We start from the raw sequence: 21,298 nt of genomic DNA, 5'->3' as shown, positions 1-21,298 counted from the left end.
AGAATTCGGGAAAGACTAGGGAACGCTGTTTCGCGTCTGTTCGTTTGTGACAGAAGCACGTGTGGGCGGGGAGGAGTGAACCGGCCGAGAGAGAGAGAAAGACAAATGGGATGCAGAGGTTCTTTGTTTCCGTGCGCATGTCTGTCGGACAATGAGTGCGCGAGGGGGACGTGGATGTCAGAGATTTTTTTAACATTCCGAGTCGTCAATAAATGAGCCATGACACGCAACACTCGGAAGCGCATGGGTGGGGGGTGGATGGAGATGGGGAGGTGACACCCAGCCTCCCATCGTCTTTTTACATTCTCTACTTGCTGGTTTTTTTTTTTTTTTTTTTTTTTTTTTGCTGCTGGTGCACAAAAAATGGTTTGGAAGGGGGTGAACGAATATCTGTTTCAGTCACAATTGTTGCACCGTACCGTCTCTGATTTGCTTGTCAGAGTATGACACGTGACACAAACTCGCACGACCTTTAGCAGTTAGAGTTCCTCTTGACTAACAACAATACTTTATGTAAACATCACATTACAGGGTGTAATCAGTTGTAGCTTTTATAATTTTTTTTTAAAAAAGTGGTGTCCTGAGAAGGAAAAAACGATACAACTTGCAGTAGTAAATTGAAACGGACAAGGTTCCCTGTTCTGTTCCAGTATTATTATTATGCTATGTCTCATATCTCCAATATTTCCTTATCGAGTTTCCAATTCTCAGAGTGATTGCAGTGTCTGTTCAGCTTTTCTATCATCAGCGAAATGAGAAACAGCTACATGAATTTCATCATTGTATAAACCCACTAAAGCTTCATCTTATGGATCACAAGGAAGAAAAAAGAACAGGGAGTCAGAATGATCCCCCACAAGACAGATCGATATTTCATTGACATTGTCGAAGTATCATCAGTAACTTCAGCAGAAGTAGTAAACAACCAGGCCTGGCATCTTCCTGATGTTCTGTGCTGTGTTTTCACAAGACATGTCTGACCTGAGTCTGTAATGGCACTGACACGTCAGCGTTTTCTGTGAGAAATGTCCTCGCCAGGCGCTCGGCGGTGTACAGGGCCTGCCGTTTGTTAGAGTTAGCTGTCTGATGGAGAAGCATGGAGAAAGGAAACTGTACCAAATCGGATATTGCAGCCAGACGACAGGAAAGATTGAGATAGAACGGGTTGAAGTGGATGCTGTAGTAATCATGAAGAAATGTATGTTGTTGAGAGCAGCAAGACAGCCAGGGTGGGTACAATAGCATCCAGCGAGTGCCATTGTCCAACTCTCGGTAAAAACATTTTGCTTCAAGTACAGAGAGGTGTAGACATCAGGATGAGATTATTCGGATGTACAAAATCAATGAGAGACTATGGGCGCTGAAGAATACCAACGAACAGTTTTTCTCGAGCATTTCTTCTTGTTTTAGTCGGAAAATGTTTCAAGTTGGGGTCACGGCTCGGATAATACCAGACAGCAGATGACCTTTTCTTACCTGAAATGTTTGCTTGCATTTGTTCACGGACACACATACACATTTTCACACAGGAGACACGAGGACGAGAGTGACGCACGTGCACACAGACACGCACGCGACACGAACTATGAACGCGCCATGACGTACACCAGTCGACCTCGGTTGGAGCTGGAAATTGGGAGTCGAGTCACGTGGTTTCAGAGGATAAGACAACAAGTCGACATCAGGTCTGTCTGATCAATAACTGTAGCTTTGTTCTGCTGTAGGTTTGGTCTAACCAGCTAGTGCCAGCATGCACCACATGCATCAGCCGGTCACATGGTGCGTCTGGGTGTACACCCGTTGATACCTTAGCATGGAACTCTCATTTCTAAGTCTTCTGTACTGATGTAAGTAAAAAAGCCAGGTTCGATGGTTTCTTTTCATATTTTAAATTTTATTATAGCTTTCTCATTTATTGTAGTCGGGTTCTAGTGGGCTTTTAATAACTTTATTTTAGTAAGATTTAAACTTGGGAGGACATCTGCCCGTTTTGACGAGTACTTCGATGTATCGAGCATTGTCGCGGGTTTTCGACAGGAAGCGCTGGGTTGACTTGTGCCTGTCAGAGACCCCGACAGCTCTGTTTAGTCGGAGGAGCATCTGAGTTGTCGGAAGACACCTTGGTGTCGTGATGTCTCGTCGGACGGACACGTCTTGTTTCTAGTTCCACGTGCAACCCACCCTTGACATACATCCTCCGGATGTTAATCATATCCTGTTGCACTTGTGATGTCGCATGCATATTTCAACGGCACTCCCTCTCAGCTATGTAAGGTTCGACAGTGAGACAAGACGAGGGCTGACAGTGAGTTGTGCTTATTCTACTGTATTTGTTTTCCAAGTTTTGGGACAGAAGATTAAAGTTTTGAGCGAAAGAAATAGCAGATCCATTGCACGAGACTTTCAGAACTGTATTATTCATTCCATCACTGACCGGTATCAGTGTATTTGATGTAGCCATGTATTCACTTGTCTCCCTGTCCTCTACCTGTGACCTGTCGGTGGGGTCGGGGAAGTTCATGATGATACGCAGCAATGACGAGGGCGCTCCAGTGAGGCCCATCCTGTACCCTTGTCAGTTGGTGCGCACATCATCGTCATTCAAAAACAACAACAAACGTGTGGTGCTGTACATCCGCCGGAACCAGTCCTGGCCGAGTCTGTGTGCACTCTGTAATAATTGACTTCGCTAAGGCACCGATGCTAGGTGCACTACTCCCCTCCCGACTCCCACTCCTTTCGACACTTTCCCATTACGGGGCTAAAGAAAACAAACCTCACCCCCCTATTTCCCCCGCGCGTGCGGCACAACAAGTGTTGCGAGTGAAACGGTCCGTGGTGGTGACGGGCGCCTGGCACATAGGTGTGACTGACTAATCAATAAGTCATCCCTGGCAGTCACAATGTTGTTTTTCCTCGGGCAGTGCCTGTCCCCACAGGGACCAGTCAAATGCTCTGTTTTGTTGACCTGTCGTTTCGCTCAGATTTCGTCTCCTTCGCAACCTCGCGCGAGGGGAGATAACTCAAAGTAGCAGGAACTGCTGGAAAGCCTGGAAGAAGTTGGTCATTACATCAGACCTGCCGGATACCCATTGGCATGGTCATTCAGGGTCCACCTTCTTCTTGCTTTCTAATCAGAGAATTGAGAACTTGTAACCTTAGTGCATTGTGGGATATTAGGTTTATTTATAGATGCTTGTCTGCCTGCCTGTCATGATACTTTGTCAGTTGTAAGAGAGAGTAGTTGACCCCATGTTCTCGAGTGCTATAAAACCATGGGAGTTTGTTTACGAAACACACGAGAGTTGTCTGTGTGTGGAAGGGGAAGCTGGAGCAGGGTGCGTTGAACGAGGGTCTTTGCTGCCTCGCGAGGGAGAGTGGCCACAGGGAGAGGGAAGGTGTGGAATTTTCACACCCGCTGCCGGAGACGCCTCAGGTATGGAGTCCTCGCGAGTGTGTGTGTGTTTTCATACAAGAAAAGCTTTCAAGTGCTTGATGCAGGAAACCTTGCAAGAATCATAAGCTGTAGAAATCAGCCACTGCTTGACAGCACGCGACAGGCTTCTCGCTGCCAGAGCTTTTTATTTCTTTTTACTTTCGTCCTTACTTTCAATATTTGCGTCTTTTGATGTCTTGTAGTACTTCAATATATATTTCAATACTTCCTTATTTTCTTACTATTATTTTCTTTCGCCTCAACTAAGTTATTTCAGTCTTTCTTTCCTTTCGCTCATCAATCATGCTAGATGAAAGCGGTTTAATCAAAATAAAATGGACTTCCGTTAATTTCGTCTCCTTGTTACGAGTCCACATCCGCTGCAGTGTCTTTTGTTGTCAAATAGCTTTCTCTCTCGCATTTCGCATTTATTGTATTAATTCTATTTCTGTATTTATTTGCCCCTGTAATCATCTCGCTGTTCGTCGTCCACCCTGATGTCCTTATTGCGCCGTTTGCGCTTGGTGTGCTTGTGAACACCTCGTTGTCGTAATTCATGTTTGGCACGCAGGCATACACCCGCAACAGCTCGCAATCTGCCTGTGCCACTCCCCACCGTATCCCTACCCTGTGAATGTTAATATTCTTCCGACCGTAAATTGAACGACCTTTTTATAGCACGTGCAGGGTGACCGCAGTAGCAGCTCCTGCGTATTGAAAACGCGTGCCGCCGACTTGGCAGCAAGTGCTGGTGTGTTTTCATTTCTTGTGTCTCGAGCATTGCCGTTCATCCAAACTAACTTTTAGTTACGCAATCGGTGGAAGGAGGGACAAGAGGGAAGGTAGATGCTTGACGAGGGGAGGTTGATGGTGATAACATATTGGTTAGTATTATTTGACCAACAGTGTTCCCCATCACTCCATTTTTTTTATCTTATAATGCCCTCGCTATTATGCTTGTTTCCAACGCCTTTTTTATAATTTTCTTGAGACCTATCTAGAGAGATATGGTCACTATTCGACTCCTTCTCCTTCTACTTAATTTTCTTCATAAAACTTTATTTATCGTGTTTCTTCCACTCCGCTCAATATCGAGGGTTTCTGCCATTTCCAGAATATGCCATCCTTGTAAGGGGTCATTGAAGCTTACTCTCTTGACAACCATATTATACACCAGAAAATTGTTTTCCTTTCTACCATCATCCTAAAAGCCATATTTAATCTCTAAGCCATCTGCGGAACGTCCATCGTTTCCTGCAGACTTGCCTGGCAGTGTGTAGTAGTCACTAGACAGGGCTAGTGCCTCTCATTTCGAGGCAATTTCCGATTAAAATTTTTGGCCATTTATCTTCCCGTTAGTCTGGCTTCACTTCCGTTTTCTTTGACTTCACAGCTCCACCCACCAGCCGCTCTCCCTTCCGTTTGTTGTTCTTCTTCCACCCGTCCTTAGCTTCTGGTTCGCATGTACTAGCCTGAAGGACAATAATCAAGATTTAGGTTTTCTTCAAAAGACTCATTGAATGCGTCGAGAGAAAAATGGTAGAGATGTCTGGAAGAGGATTTGGAGTTGTCAGAGGAGGAGAATTTCGCAATTTGTTTTCTTAAAGTTTTTTCTTTTTTTCTTCTTTTTTTTTGTTCTTTAAGGGAGTAGAAATGTGGAAGCGCAAGTGGTGGTGGTCTTACTTTCCTGAAGTAGTAATGCTTGGTATTATAACTGATAATATTAATAATAGCAGATTTTTTATTCATATAAATATTGCCCATGTTTTCATTTCATTGCATGCTCTATGCTTGTTGCGTATTAACTATAATGATATAAAGATTGAAAGAAGTGGGAGAGAAAGAGTGAGGGAGAAGGCGGAAGAAGGAAAAGTGCTGGTTACATTTCTGAAATTATTGCCAGCAATGGCTTGTCCATATTTTCTCCTTAATAGATAACCATAGCATCTTAGCTTCCCCATCACCCCTAAAGCAATTATGAAGCTTTGGAACGATGAGAATCGAGGCTTTTCCAGGGAAAGGCTAGAAATGAGATCGTCAGCCCCGAAATGACCAACATTAACCAAGCTTCTTTTCATCCTGCACGGCCTTGACCGTCGGCCATTGTGGCTCGTTGGAGGGCCAATCATGCCATCAATGCCGATTGACGAAGCAGCTTCGTAAACAGCAAAGCTCCCCCGTCCCCCTGAACTCCCTTCTTCCCTCCATCGGTTGCCCGATGTGGTGTTTTCGCAAAGAGGCGGATAAATAGCCGAGAAATTACTCGCCTTTTAACGAAGAAAGTGGGTCTGTGCACAGGACACAGCGCCTCCAACGAGGTCAGTGGCAGAGGTTACAGCCCGGGAAGGTCGGGTAGTCGAAGCGGACACTGGTGTACATTAGTTTTGTGGGTGGCGCTGGCCATAAACATGTCATCAGCTGCAGTGGCCATCTGAGTGCAAGGCCAGCACTATCTGCTGTCTATCGCTTGAGGAAAGCAGCTTTATTTCTGATGGGGGAAGCATAAACTGAAAGAGGAATGCAGGAAAGAGCAAGTGTGGATTTCCCTTTATGCCTCTTCCAATTTGTTATCCCTAAAAGGTTTTTCGCTGTTGCTAGCCATTGGCATTTGGGGTAGGAAAGCCATTATATCTAACTGTATGAGAAACAAGAGCAATTTTTGTTTCAGATAAATATTTTGACTTGTTTTCAATATGACACGCATGAAATGTGCCAGTTATGGCAAGAACTCGCTTTTGTTGAACGGTTCATGTTCCTTTCAAAAATTTTATTTAATGCTTGGACTACATTTAGCGGGAAACATTCGTATCTCTAATAGTAGCACTATCACTGTAAATTATTGACCTACAAAATAGAAAAACGACTATAATTGCGAGATATTAAAGTTATTTCATAATGAGTGTATGTCGTAGTTAATTATTAATTGAAGAAGTTTTAAGATTTCTTATTTATTGGTGTGACGAGAGTTTGCCGGTGGGATGAGAAAGACATCCTCTGTGGCAGAGAGTCTGATCCAACACAATTGTATACAGAAAACTAAAACAATCACAACACATTGTCCGTGGGACAAAGACCTGCTTGTGCAGAAGACAGAATTTAGGAAACGGTTGCAGTTGTCCCTTCAGGGTGAGGCTCTCTGCTGATGCGCCACAAGACCGTTGCATAAAATATTAGGCATACCCTTGATTTATGGGGTTGCCCCTTCTCCACCCGCCCAACCTCCGGTTTCGCGTAATTTCCATCAACTCTTGCCAGCGCGACACCCGATACAGTCCTGTCCTGTCCACCCGTTGTTTTCTCTGTTCCCATTTGGTGACAAAACTCCGTTAATTATTGCAACGAGCGCCAGGACGTCCGAGGGGAAGGCCGGGGTAAGGGCAAGTCGCTGGGAGCTTGGTAATGAGTGCAAACTCCGGCTTGATTAATGGGTGGCCAACTAATACCCAACACCCCCTATGGGCAGAAGTCGATAGCTGCCTCAATGGAGCCAAGTGGGTTATTCAAGCCCGGTTCATGGCGGGTACACACACAGAGGAGGGATGGCTGGAGAGGTAGGCAAGAAAAGGATGTTCTTTTTGTCAGGAGCTGTTGAAGAATGTGCCAGAAAAGCCTTTTTTAAAATTGCTTCTGAAGTGTACAGTTACAAAACGTATTATTTATGGAGTCTTTGCAACCAGTTTATCAAAATACTTCCTATTTACTTCCTAAGGACCTCCAGGTCAGATGACACAGGGATGAACTAGGATTATTTTTCTCTTCTTAACCATTTCTTAAGGATATCAAGTGACATGGGCTAGTGCCTTATTCACGAGTAAACAACTGACAGGTCTGTGATGTTTACTGGGTTGATGTTATTAAAAGCTCATTACTCATTTTTTAAACCTATTTTAACCTACATTTTTTAAATCACAATGTAAACAAATAAATTATCTCTTGGGTCTTTTTCCATTTGGTCTCGAATTTTCAAGAGCATATAGGCCAACTCAGCGCCGCTTTCCCCCAGAGCACTCACTGTCTTTAGTTCAAAAAAGTTTCAGTAATAACAAAGTCGCTGGACCAGAAAAAGCTTTTACTCAATTGGTCATCATGCTTCACGGAGGCTGCTTCTGCCAGTAGGATAATTAACCAACTCCACTTTGAAACACAAGTCAAAACAGACCGGGTGCATCTTCAAAGAATGCTCTCCACTCTTCATTAGCATTTTTGCCATATTCAATCATCATTTATTACTTGTGCTGGAACCTATAGCTGTCCTGGGTAAAGGAATTGGATTTTGCTGACTTGAGTGAGTCCAAGTCCCAAATCATCGGCTGCTTCGGTGAAGCCATTGATGGTGTCGTCGGTGACGGCGACCAGACTACCGGGTACATGAGGGTCTTCTCAGTCGGTGTGTTTGGTGCTTCTTTTTCCCCTTCGCCGCTTAGTTTTGAATTCTTATTCTACCGATCTGCGACCGTGCATTCAACCCTCCGCGTTGGTCCTTGTATACTGAACGAAGATGATTTTCTTATTTACTTCGGGTAGTCATCTTTTGTACCACGACCGGCCTCTTTGCTGGTTCACACATTTGTACCGCTTCATTTGTCGGTTTCATTCGTTAAACTATCGTCAGTAAAATAATTGATTCACACTCTCAGTTGGATTGCAAAGGCCTTGGGTGAATTAAAATAGTTTTGGTATATTTTTCATTCATACACACGCCACAATCCATCAAGAAATTAAGAAAAAAGTTTCAGTAAAAGTACACGACTAGTACTAATGTACATAAACTTTCATCAACCTTTCTACCACTTAAATCCTTGTGTGTTGAGCTAGCTTCCTACCATGGATATTCGCTATAAATATAATAATTATTCTGTTCTACATTTAACGGTCTCTCTTTGCATCCTTCTGTACTTAGTGTTTCATCGGCAGCTGTTTGGTTCATTTCAGGGTTGACATTGGATAAGGATCCACCACAAGAAGTAACTATCACATCGAAGCCTCTGACCAGCAAACGACTTCTAGAAACTCTCCAGCAGCGAGGTAAGACTGCTTTTGTTGGCTTCTGTCCTTTTTTTTTCAATTAAGTCTTCGAACTTTTCCTGTCAGTCACCCACCCTGATCAGTTATCTTGATAATGCTTCAGACTAGAGAGGTTCGTCTGTTGGCAAGATGGTTTTTCTTTCGGAACGGGACTGCTTTCAGGATCCAGGGATCAGAAACACCGGGTGTCTCTCCTGTCAAGGCATAACCCATTCTTCCCCATCTTTAAACATTTTCACCGTCCGTTTCTTACCGATCCGCGCTTCGTCTCTCTCTGTCACTTCTCTTTACAACCCGTGCTTTTTTTTTTTTTTGCTCAGTCTTTCCTGTTTTCGTCTACTTCCTTCCCCCAACACACTTTTTCTCTTTTCTTCTCTACTGTGGATCTTCTTCATCGGACCTCAAATAACATTTTTGGAAGAGCTCACGCTTTTTTGATAAATGTTTTAAACAGTAAACACTTGCTACTTAGTGCAATGGACTTGTTGTTGACTTGTTGTTGATTAACTGCTGGGTGCTGAAGCCCCGGAGGTCAGGGCGCTGCTCTGCTGTAGACATCGCCGCTATTACCAGTATTAGCACGACCAGACCGGGGATTTTGATAAATAAGAGTGGCTTTAGAGGGCACTGGACCTCCAGGGCTACACTATAAAGAGAATCCAGCACACACTCCTAAGCCGACTCCATTGACTTCAATACAGCTTCGCAGACAAAGTCGATATTCTCCCCGGCAAGGCCTCAGTGGGGTTTTGTGATCCGCAATCTGCTTGAAACCATAGACAGAGTGGACTTGTGGACAGGAATAGTTAAATTTATGTCAGAACTACCGGTAGGTCGCAGACGCAATCAATAGTCGCCAGTCTGGATGCGTCCGTGCGGTCAGTCCGCCATCTGTAGGTACAACTTGCTGGGCACGTGGTCAGTCGAGGGCCACCATGAAGACTTGTCAAAGACAAGAGAAAGTAGTTCAGAGAGTTAAACATTCACTTCCAAGCCATTTCTTAAATAAAAGTCAGGGAAGTATGAATACCGAGAGTAGGCGACGAGACTTATTTTCGGTAGCTGACATGCAGCCGACACCCTCCCCCACCGTCGCCTGGGGACCGACCCACAGCCATCTGCTTCAAGAATCTGCTGTTAGCGGTGGTGGTGGTGGTGGTGGTAATCTGACCGTCAGTACCCTGACTACAGCGCCCTGTCTGTCTGCCATCTTGTTTCCATCTCCCGCGACATCCCCTCCCTTATCCATACTAACTACGAGAGCGCGGAGTCACCTCCGACCTTCGCTGCCGGGTTCCTGGCGTGCAGGAAGGCGATGAAATAATGATGATGGATAATGGAGGACCTTCTGTTTTTTTTTCTTTTGGTTTTTTTTTTTTTTGGTTCACCTTTAGCCTTATGAGCGGAGGTTTCCAAAATGCTTCGGTTGTGATCATTATCTTGGTGCTATACTGTTCCCCGCATTCCCTTTGAAAGTAGAAAGTGTTTTTTTTTTAACTCCCTCGCATTAGTTAAGTATTTATGCGCGAAATAATTTGAAAAAACCAATAAAGGGATTTTTTTTTATGAATACGAGGGAACAAACGCATTTGTAAGTACAACCTCGATATGGTTGGGTGGATGAATGATCGGTTAGACAGCTAATATGAAGTTCGACATTTTTTCAGAATTATTTCATGGTGACAATGGAGACAATTTTTTTTTTTTTATTATTGTGTCTATGATACGACTAAGCTAGTCCTTGTCACTTCCGGATGATCTTCATCAGCAAACTTCTTTTGTCTGAGTGAAAACTACCTGAAGTCTTAGTGCACAGACACACACCAGGTAAAAGTTCAAAGTCTCGCAGGTTTGACCTCAGTCCCGCGTGCAGAGGGAGGGGGACTGGGGTAATAGTTGCTTGCTGTGTGCATCGCATGGATAGTGTCACGTGGTACGTGAATTATCTACCATCTCCGCCAGAGTAGCACCGCAGCTTCCGTCTTCGAGGCGTGACGCGGTTCTTTGCAGCAGCAACTGGCGGCGGAAGGGTGCCATTACAATTAAGGGAAGAGAAGCAGGGAGATCATTGATTACGACAGGCTTCTTGAAGGGCACGTGACAAAGGCATTTCGCTGTATGCAGGAGCTGACATGTTAATGTATGAAGCTAAAAATAAGCTTTGAGCGGTAAGTGCGTTTTTGTGACTTTCAGCCATTGATCTTCAGAGGCCTGCCACACGTGAGGAAGGAAACGTCGAAGGGGATTGGCTTAGGGAAAAAAATGGCTGGCGAATCCTGAAGAGGTGGAAACTTAAAAAAAAAAAATCGAGGGAAAAAAAAAGACAGAAAAAAGACACAATGTCTGACGCAAGTTGCGGCAGTCTCCATGCTCATATGAGAAGTCGTGCCTTATGTGTTATAATTTTCTAGGGTATGCTTCGTGGCGTGTACCCCTTTTAAAAAAATTAAATTTTCCAACAATAAGGCTTGACGAAAACACGGCAACCCTGGAAACCCAAAACTGTGTCTCACACGGTTTGGGAGGGCATAGCAACAAATCCCAAATCACGCAGTGTGATACTGGTAATTACACATCAGCGGCCTCTCTGGCCACACAGTGGATATTTATAAGAACACGACAGAGCAATAAAAAGTCTAGAGGTATAATGCGTGAGTTCTAACAATTCGATGGATCGGTAGCCTCTCCATCATTTTCATAACGAGAATATTTTGTTGCCATGTTCTAATTACACACCAGGATGATGGGGACTCGGCGACGCTCGATAATTTGTGGAATTATTCTTAATTTTCATCTGAAGGCAACGTAAAGTCACGATGTGACGAATTGTGGGATCAGAGGTCACCTTTTATTGTTCTGTTTTTGTTATTTGCCTTGGAACAAGCAGTTCGCAACACCGTATGCCTACAGTAGTTGAATTTAAAGCATAGTGAGATAAACGATTTGTGCAAGCGACTTTTTTGCGAGTCTGACTGCTCTGATCGATGAAATACACTGGAGAAGGGGCAGACCCCTAAAACCGGAAGTGGCCCACGATGACCGCGCGCAGCCCAGCGTGGCCTACAGGAAGCAATCGCGCCAATGACACAATAGAGACAAAAGAAATCGGTACACCAAGGAAAAGATTATTCACCACTGAGCCACGTTAAAATCGGATTGTTAAAAATAATAATAAAATGAACAGCTTCCCAATGTCTTCAGCTTGGCTGTTCTGGGAACCGGGTACATGGAAGAGCACTTGAAATTGCGACATAGCTCCAGAGCAGGCATGTCGGTAGTGCACATAAGCGCACGTGCTCACCGAGGCTGTTCTGATTGAGCGCGGCGGCGACCTCCCGGGGCGCGATTGACGGTTCAATATACCGTAATTTCCATCGGGAATTGGCTTAATGATGGCCACGATTTACTGGCAGGTAGGTAGGAAAAATTATGTCCGCCGAGACTTTTTTTTTCTTTTTCTTTCTTCTCTTTTCTTCTTCTAATACCAAGGCGTCTGGGTTTTGATTTATTGGCCTGCAGAAATAGTAAGGCAGGTAATCACGAAGGTAAATCATCCTTTCTTCTCAATTATTCTTGCAGATAACCAGATTCTGTGTACGTCCGTGCCAAGAACTGTATTAATGATAGGGTTTGGCCGAGTAAGGACACTGTGAGGTTTGAAGACTCGCTCGCCTCCAGCGAACTATCGGTTACAGTCAGAGGTTCCCTCTTTAGGCCCTCGGCGTGCCCTCGCCAGCTCCTTCGTCCCAAACCGTCTGGATGAGAGATGCCTGCCCCCGAGTTGTCTGTCAGAGACGAGACTTTGCATTTGATTGCATGCAGGAATAGGTCTTACCGTGAAATAGATAGGTATTTTGGGATTAACACCGAGAAGCCCTTCTCAGATACTAATATGTCGGCTGCAGCACTGTGTCTGTTCGTTCTGTCTGAGATCTTTCGTTATTAACATATTAAATAAATAGACAGAAACTTCTTTTTTAAAAATAAACCGATTCCATTAAAGACTGGACTACAAACCCAGCCGAAAGTGATATTTGTCAGAATTGGGGTTAGGAAGTGACTTCTTGTTGTCTAGATGTCACCTTTTCAGGAAAATTAATGTCGCATTTTGGACTGAACTGGACTCTAGACTTCCCAGTGTCTTGAAGATTGAAACCAAATTTCGAAAGTTGCATTCCTAAACTTTAGTCGTCTAATTATCACGTCCAGTGATTAAAAAATATTTTAACATTAACCTGGTTCACGAGTGCTGTATGAACCACACACAATTCGTCAGCACATAAAGTGTCAGGGTTTGCCATCTCGAGACTGGTCTTAACTGAGAATGACAAGCACCCAGTAATAACACACTTAATGATCCTCCCGATCCGAGTATTACCATCAAGACAAATTCTGATCCATCCAAGTAATCGACTGTAATCATGAAAATAATCTCGATGCTGGCTTCACAAAAACCAGGAAATCATACAGTTTGGGCTGGGACCTGTTCCAGGCTGTCAGTTTTAGTCAGTATTTTTTTGCCAGTGTCCTTTTTGAGGCGTAAGTGTCGGGCCTCATTTTTCGGTCAAGCAGAACAGTTCAGTGAATGTGCCAAGCCAACCATCCAACCACTCTAGGCAATAAAGAGTGGAATAAAGGCCTAGCTTCTTTTAGTCATTCAATAATTAGGTCATTATTGCATTCATTTCATTAGCTAATATAATTCAAAGCTCCTCCAGCAGTAATTCCTTCCTTCCTGATTGTGATCAATTTTGTGCATGCAATGCATTCTACAGTTGCCACGGCAACCGATGCGTAGGTCTCTAACGGGTTTGAGGGTGCACGAGGGAAAAGCATTCTAAACCATTACATTTGTTGATTACGATCGTCACGGTGAGGAAATGAGTGCTAAGTCGCCATGACAGAAACAAATTTAGCTTCAGTACATGTAACTTAGCGAAACTATTTAAAAATATTCTTTGAACCAGCTGTGTGCCACAACAAGATGGTCCGTGCCTGTGGTAACAGCAGTATTGTAGCTCGTGCTTGTGATTGACTTTGCCGACTAAAAAGCTGCTTTAATCAATGACTGTTTCGCGGTGGATTTCTCTGTAAAATAAGTCTTGGAAGCTCTTTCTAATGTAAAAATCCGAGTGCAGAGATGGATATGTTTCTTTTAAGTTTGTAGACAGCAAGTTATTCAAATTTATTGTGAGCGAAGGACATATTGAGCATCATTGCCAGGAAGACTTTGCAAGAAGGTCACATGCGAAGTAGAAGAATCCAGAAAAAACCGATGAACTAGGAAACTGCAACAGAATATTAATCATAGTCCTTACCTGCAACACACGAACACCGGCACGCGCATGACAAGCTCCAGTGCATACATTTAATAGTCAACGAGGGGATGGCCATAAATTCGAGACTGGGGCTACTTTGTTTTTTTTTTTTTTTTAAATTTCTAGTTAGACTTTTCTTCGCGAAAAATGTCTGTATAGTTCAGTTTGCATCCACCTTTTTTTGTCTTCTATGTAGTGTGTAGGTTGTGTTTTTTAATTCGGAAAACAATATTGGAACAAATGTTCTGCGATGCGTGGAATTACTTTTTGTGCAGAAGAACGAAAGAACCGTTGATGACTGACGAGGGAGGGAGCTCGTTCATGTGTGGATGTGAAAAATAGAAGAGGAGAAGATTATAGCTGGAGGCTGACCACAACCGCAGAGAGCATTCCAGTGAGAGGTCGCACTGTCAATGCCATACATCCGGGATTTTGTTTTTAAGGGGTCTGGGTCTGGGGCGCTGCAAGCGACAGAACCGTCAGCAAACAAGGGACGGTAGATGGCAGGTCAGGGGTTGAACCACTGGTGCAATGTGGAACTGTTTACAGAATAACACAGCAGCAAGGATCATCGTAAAGCAGCGAGATACCTTCAAACACGATGTGCTGCTGCCATTATGGCTGATCATTTTAGCAGGAGAAAGGTTTGTGGGGTGGATTGTTTTTAACCAGATATTATGTGTATGCGATTCCCCTCATTCTCAAACCTCTACCGACATTCTTGCGAGACCTTGAGCTTGTGCTTTCCCATCATCTCTCATGCCTCACGTCCCTCACCTAGTTTGACCATCAGTGCCTCCTCCACCACCGACACAGTTTCTACTCTCTCAGACAAAGGGAGAGAATATTTCATGTACTTGGCTCCCCATTGCTCTCACACCAGCCATCTCTACCTTTTTTGTTTTCCTTCTCACGAAAGCGTCGAGCGCCTACTTCCGTGTCGAGCGCTGACTTCCGCGTCTCTTGCGTCTCGAGCCTGACTTGAAGAGGTCGGGCAGGGTTGCGCCGCCTTGCCGCGCCGCGCGCACACGGCAACCTCGGGCTTGTTACGTCACAGCACGGTCCAGACTGAGGCAGTGACCACAGGAGAGATGACCCATGCTCACTCCTCGTGAAGACCTCAAAAAAAGCCGAGCGGCCTCGCGCAGTGGACCTTTACGGCAACAGCGCTGCGGTTTCTGTTTGATCGGCGCGAGCCAACCAGAGCCTGTGAGTGGCAGGGGCAGTAACCCGAACAGACTTGCCTGAGACAGGTAAGACTGATATCGTTCTCTTTTGTCATGTCATGTGACGGTGAGGGAGGTGGGGAAGGGGGTTCACAAGTAGTTTCAGAATGAGGTGGGGACAGGTGATCGAAGTCTTGCACGACAGTTGAGTGTTGCACAAAGACGAGGGCTGCTGTGAATAGGTGGGTGGGGTCTGAGACAACGACATCCTGCAAGACACGGCAAGGTATCTTGAGATGGCATTGAGAGTTTCGAATCTCCGAGACTGCCAAGATAAGACAGGCACACATTTTTTTTAATTTGTATTTTTTTTTTACTTATGTTCCCATCCCCTTTCCCTTGTGTTGCCTCCTTTATTCTTTCGGAGATCTCCCTTTCCCCATTCCGTCTAATCGCTATTCTTTCTTTTCCTCTCATTTTCTATTATCTATTGTACTTTCAAATTCACGAAACCAAAAACAAATCATTGTGCACAGCATCCTTTGGAACAGGAATTTGTGGTCAAGCCCGTTTGTAGAGATGTGACAAAAACGGTTATTGTCAGTTAACCTGGGGTGTTACTGTAACAACATTCAGGTCGAGAGTTTGCACGGAGCGAGACAGGGTGCACTTATGTGCCTAACGTTTGAGCAAAGTGCTGTATTAGTTTACCATCCACTGATCCACCATCATTTCCTGCTTCTTAGCCAGGAGAAGCTTGTCCATTTGCCCCATTTGCTCCATTTGCCCGTTTCTTTTTCTGTTATTGAATATGATTTTCTCTTTCTCTGCATTTTTATTTCCATGTTTCGTTTTTCGCTTTCATTTCATTTTGGTTTCTTTTTCTTTCTTTCCCGCTGATTTATCAGTGACGTGGTGAAGGATGGAATCAAGCATATGAGAAATCTGATAGCCGAGGCCGATTCTAATGGGAAAAAAAGGCACATGACCTTTACAGTAACCCTGCAGCTCTCATTGAACGAGGTCTTTACAGATTCCGAAAGTTAACTTGTGACAGTTTGAAGACAAGGATCGAGCAAGGTTCTTTCGGTTGGTAGTCCTTGTCATAATCTTCCTTTTTGTAGCATCTTAAAGGGGAAGGAGGTGCAAAGGAGGTACCCAGACGTGACATCACATGCGTTACTAGCTCACTCAGCCATTAGCTCTGTGCCGTCTCGTTTCCCATATCACCGGGTGTATTTCGCGCATGCGCAAGTGCTCACCACCAGCTTTTTTTTTTTTTTCGCGTAGAGAAATCTTTAGAAAAGATATTTAGGAGAAAGTCGAGGAATGAGCTATGTCTTGCTGGCACAATCCTGGGTCCTGTACTTGTAAGCAGCAGTGTCAATGCCTCGACAAAATAAAGTTTGATTTTTTAGTGAGTGTCGGTGGGGGGAGGGGGAATAAAGAGAGCAAGTCTTGCACTGATGGACTCATCAGTTCTGCCCGAACTCACTCAGCAGGATGCTAGGGAAGTACGGCAAGGAGGGGAAGATCTTTGATTACGTGTGCCCGAAGACAGTCTTGCCGAGCGCCTGTCAGCAGAGCGGCGCGTGAGCCCGGCTCTGGTTCTCCCAGACACACCCAGCTTTATGGGAGAAAATTAATTGGCGCGCCGTGCTTCAGCAAAATACTTTTCCTCTCCATCTTGTAGCGACTTCCACGTGATCCGCCACGACTAGGCGCTGGCTTCTCGCTGGAAGCAAAGCTGCCTCGTCCTTTCAACTTTCGCCGAGAGAAAGTCTTTTGCAGTGTAAGGATTTTCTTCCCCTTGCCTTCATCTTGCCCGGCTCCTTCTTTCACTAAGATGAGGTAGGAACATTTTTCTAATTAAGGCGTCATTTCCGCGTTTCATATTTCATGGCCGATACATCATGGTGTGAACCTGAAAGCTGGCAATAAGATGGATGGCTCAGATGCAGAAGTTTTAAAACGCGAACCGCCTCATTGCTCGCGCTTTTCATTCACCCTCTTTTCGCTGGAGTCATTAGAATGGGTTGAATGATGTAAACACTTTCTTAGCCGCTAGCTTTTCCTGCCTGCATCATTCTTTAGACTTGCTGGTGGTCGGGTATAACAGGTTGCCAATCAACCGAGTCAGAACATCGATCTTAGGATGGGCTGGGATTGCAGTGCGGCGCTGTGCTTAAAGTAGCAGCTTGTGCAGAATCTTGTGGGGTGGGAGGATGATTCGGAATCTGGTTTTTAGCTGTAGTTACAAGTTTGTTACAAATTTGCTCGAATTAGGACGAGTGCAAAATAATGCCTGCAGTTAATGGAAAGTGCTCGCGCCCCCTTTGAATGAATTTTGTGCGAATCTCTTGCGGCCATTCCAGATGATAATAAGGTCAAGCTCCAATCTGGCGGAAGAAGCCAATGTTTTTTTTTTTTTTTTTTACATTGTACATTGGTTTTTGTGTCAGACCTTGCGCGGTTTTTATTCTGTATGTGTGTGAGAAGCGTCACGTGCACAACAATCGTCGAGGAAGTAACTTTATGCATTTATTTGTATGCTAAGGGCAGCGCCCACCTGCGCTCTTCTTTCGTGAAAGACTGACGGCGAACCGATCACTGACTCAAAATGCAAAGAGTGGCCGATGATGCAGGAATCGAAATGTTGTAATCGAGACTAGTGGTTGTCATAATGGAAACCACTCTTACACACCGAGGGTTGGCGAGGGCGTTGTACGAAGGTTTCCGTTACGTCTGATGCTCGCGGCGAGCAGCGTCTGGAAACTTCCGCCGTTACGCGCCGGACGGCCTGGTGGAGCCACTGGCGCCGGCAGCACTGCAGCACGGCTTTAATCAAGGCGTCGCTATTAGTGCTTTATCGCGCGTTGCAGTGTTAACTCGGACACGTGACCTCGGGGATGCTCTTGTCAGAAAAGGCAGGAGCGCTGTTGTTTCCGGAAAATCTCCCCCAACGTCCCTTGTCATCTGATACAGTAGTCACGGGATGACAGTTGTTGCCATCGTAGACTGATACTTCTGAAGTTTTAAACAAACGAAGACTCGTTACTTACCTCTTCTGCCGGGAAGTTCTTATTCTTTTGCTGACGCACTTTCGTCTTTTCATTCTTTTGTTTCCCCAGTAACGTCGATGGTGTCTCATCTTTCTTGTCATAAGTTTTTTTTCAGGTTAATTTTAGGAGCACACTCGAACTTTTTTTTTTTATTTTGGCTTTTGAAGGAGGAAAACTTCACGAGGGTGAAGAGTGGAACGGGGCTTTAGTAGGTAATGTTGTATTTATGGCCTGAGCTGTCTGGGTGAAGTCTGGGAGCTTGTGCTCAAATTAGAATTTGAAGAATTCCTTTACTGAATGAAGTTTCCTCTTGACTTCAGATGGGTTTTCCCAGTCAGCAGTAAGTCAGAAGTCGAACACACCTAGGCAGCGGGCGAAAACGCTTGTAGACCTCAGTGGTGAGCTATTCAGTGCTAATGGTGGTAGCTCAAGTGTAGTCTGAGTACTTTGATGTGAGCACTTCATCCTGTCCCAGCCGGTCAATGGCGACCCCCTAGGGAAATTTTCTGTGCTCACAATTGCAGAGGCCTGTACTCCATGTCGCACTATGGAGAACAGGGGAGGGGTGCCTTGCATAGGAAGAGTTCGGTAGCTAAAGGAAGTGGAGGCTTTTCGCATCCCTTTCGATGCTGAGAGGACTCGTAAATGAAAAGATAGAAGGCCCATAGGGGGCGCGAGGTGAAGTGGGAGAGAGACAATTAAAGTCCAGATGTTGATTGCAATGAGAAAACTGCTGCTCGTGCAAGGCCGAGCGGACCCGAGCTTTGCTGAGTGTACAAGCTAAATTTGCTGTGAATGAGACGAGGGCAGCATCATTATATTTACATAAGTGTACGTGCAGCCACTTTTGGATACACTTGAGAGTGTGCTTCTATTACACAGTCTTGGCCCCTTATATCTCCCCACTCTTCTCTCCACCTCTCGGAAGACATTATCAAAAAGGTCACCTACTGCCATGACCCAGCCTACCGTATCTACCGAGTTCTCATCACTTGTTGTCTAAAGGACCTATTCAATTGTGTCACCTACATTGACTACATAGTGGGTTGGGTTCTCCCCTCAAGCACTCGATTTCTCGGTATTGTTGTTACAGTTACTATTGTCAAAATTCTATTTCTGTGTGTCAGTAGTTTTTTTCTCATAGGTCACTCCTTGTCCCACTAACCCCATTTTGTTCTCGCCATTACAAAGTTAGGCATTGATGATAATTTTACACTTAAATCTAAGTAGATGAGTGAGAGTATTTTTGCAACAGGCGATTTAGCCATGAAAAATCACACCTCCACCTGGAGGAAAAGCGATTCCGGTGTGCGTGATTACAACTGGGCATGCGCTTGGGCAAGCTTGAAAACTGGTCGTGATTACGACATCAGAACTTGCAGAAGGACGCACGTGCTCGCTGTTTTTGACACACGGCAATGAATTATTTGATAAATCAATAAACAGTGTTACTGAAATATGTATATGCATGTTAAAAAACACAACAACACAGCACTGATAGGTTGTTATGTCTGTTATGTTACTCGCCTTGTCAACCTAAACATAAAATTTACGAGTCTGATTTAACACGACGCCAGCGAAGCGCCAACAGGAATTGCGTAGTTGGCATCGCAGCCCAACCTGCAGCAATCGTTTAGTTGTTTTTAAAAAAGATTTGACATCGAAAATGTCGGGATTCAGTTCTCTTGCTGGAGCTTATCGAGTGGAGGACGGACGGTTTAGCAGAAACGCTAACGGATGCTACTACCACCATGAATGAATCGTGATAACATTTCTGAAGTCCATAGTAGATGTGTAACAGATCGGTTACTTTGTAACTTTTTATTTCTTGTCGTCAAAACATTCTCGAACTCTACTTCCTTCGACACAAAACCAAAAACTGAAAGTCCAGCAGACAAAAAAGGTTTTATACCTCCGTGACTACGAGAGTTCATATACTCTGCTTTTCTTCTTGGTGTTAAACAAGAAGCGAACTTTGGTCTCGTTTTAGAAACTCAAGTAGACAATTATCTGCGAACAGTCTAGAGATGTATGTCTGTGGCATTACCATTGCACTACTGGACTCGGACTCGTTTAACTCGATCACCGCACCCGCAGACCACCACACGAGCGCGCATGCACGCACTTCTGCAATCACCAGTGTGTGAAAGGATCATGGGAATCATGGCGGAATGGGTTCAGCGTGGCAAGCTTCCTAGTAGGGGAGACAACTACTATCGATCTTTTCTGCCCCTGGTGCCAACAATCGAGGCTCGCTAGGTAATGGATGTCAGGTATTTGCGCGAGCGGTGACGTCACAACCTCGCCTCTCGCCTCGAGTTCCGGGGGCCTCGACCGTTGCGACGAATGAATCCCTGTTGGAGCTCACAAGTGTTACCGGAAGTAGCCGAACTACATCGTCTGATGTTGAAACTCCGCCGCTAAGGTGTAGCTCAGTCGCTGTCTCACCACCTTTCCTGTTCCTGCTTCCTCAGACCTCGCCTCGCGCTCCAATCTTCTTCCACTACCTTTGTTCCCTGCTCGTAAGTTGCTGCCGTGAAAGATCAACACGCGGATTTCATTTTCTTTGCGATTTGTGATCCTGTGAGGTAGCTTCTTCGTTTTCTCGTTCGACGCCTCCCTCTCCTCCCGTCCTGGCCGTAATCTGTTTTGCATTACCGTCTGTCGGCGAGCGAGGAGAGTTCTCCCTCCCTCCCTGCCACCCACCACCTCCCTGCCGGAATAAAAGGAAAGGGGGAGGGCGGGGTGTGAGCGAGAGCCGACAACGTGTGAAAACCTTCTGGTGGCCATCTTTGTTACAGACATCATCGCAGAGCCGAGGTTTATTTTGCGGTCTCGGCGGAAGTGACTTGTCTGTAGCGCACCGTAGCCTACGAGATGCAGACAAAGACTGGAGTACTCAATCTCACACCCGAACCAGATGGCATCTTGGGAGAGGGGTGGGGGGAAAGGTCCCCCTTGGAGTTTCCGCTTGTAGGTCGTCTGATTGAAAGATAGAATCTCGGTCTCCAAAGGGACGGAGGGGGAGAGAGGGACCACCTTGATACACTCGGGCACGGAAGTGGTTGAGACTGGCGAGTAGGCTTATGGATTCGGTGGCAGCTTGTAAAGACCCTCGGACACCCCTTAAAGCTAAGCTTGGCTTGGCACCCTCGATTGGAAGATTTTGTTGATATTGAGGTGCAGTCGATCTCTGTTGGCGCCATTGGACCTTCCACGTTGACTTTCGGTTAGCTAGCGGCTGGAAGCCATGATTGGCTCATGTTTTTATCTTCTTGTCTGATCGTGCAT

The 21,298-nt window shown here is 45.1% G+C and overlaps 1 protein-coding gene across 2 annotated transcripts in view; it reads left to right on the top strand.

The window, feature by feature from the left end:
• The first annotated feature begins 3,227 nt into the window (after positions 1–3,227).
• The window catches only part of LOC112572366, a 32,058-nt gene continuing 13,987 nt past the window's right edge, over positions 3,228–21,298 (top strand). For both annotated transcript variants that reach the window (XM_025252005.1, XM_025252003.1), the window contains exons 1-2: positions 3,228–3,436; positions 8,369–8,461. In XM_025252005.1, coding sequence (XP_025107790.1) covers positions 3,253–3,436; positions 8,369–8,461 — 277 coding nt within the window. In that variant the 5' untranslated portion in view covers positions 3,228–3,252. The remainder of the gene's footprint in view (positions 3,437–8,368; positions 8,462–21,298) is intronic.

Source organism: Pomacea canaliculata, linkage group LG9 (assembly GCF_003073045.1).
Source record: "Pomacea canaliculata isolate SZHN2017 linkage group LG9, ASM307304v1, whole genome shotgun sequence".
NCBI classification, from domain to species: domain Eukaryota; kingdom Metazoa; phylum Mollusca; class Gastropoda; order Architaenioglossa; family Ampullariidae; genus Pomacea; species Pomacea canaliculata.
Note: the sequence above shows the minus strand (reverse complement) of the source record. Positions and strands in the feature narration are given on the sequence as shown.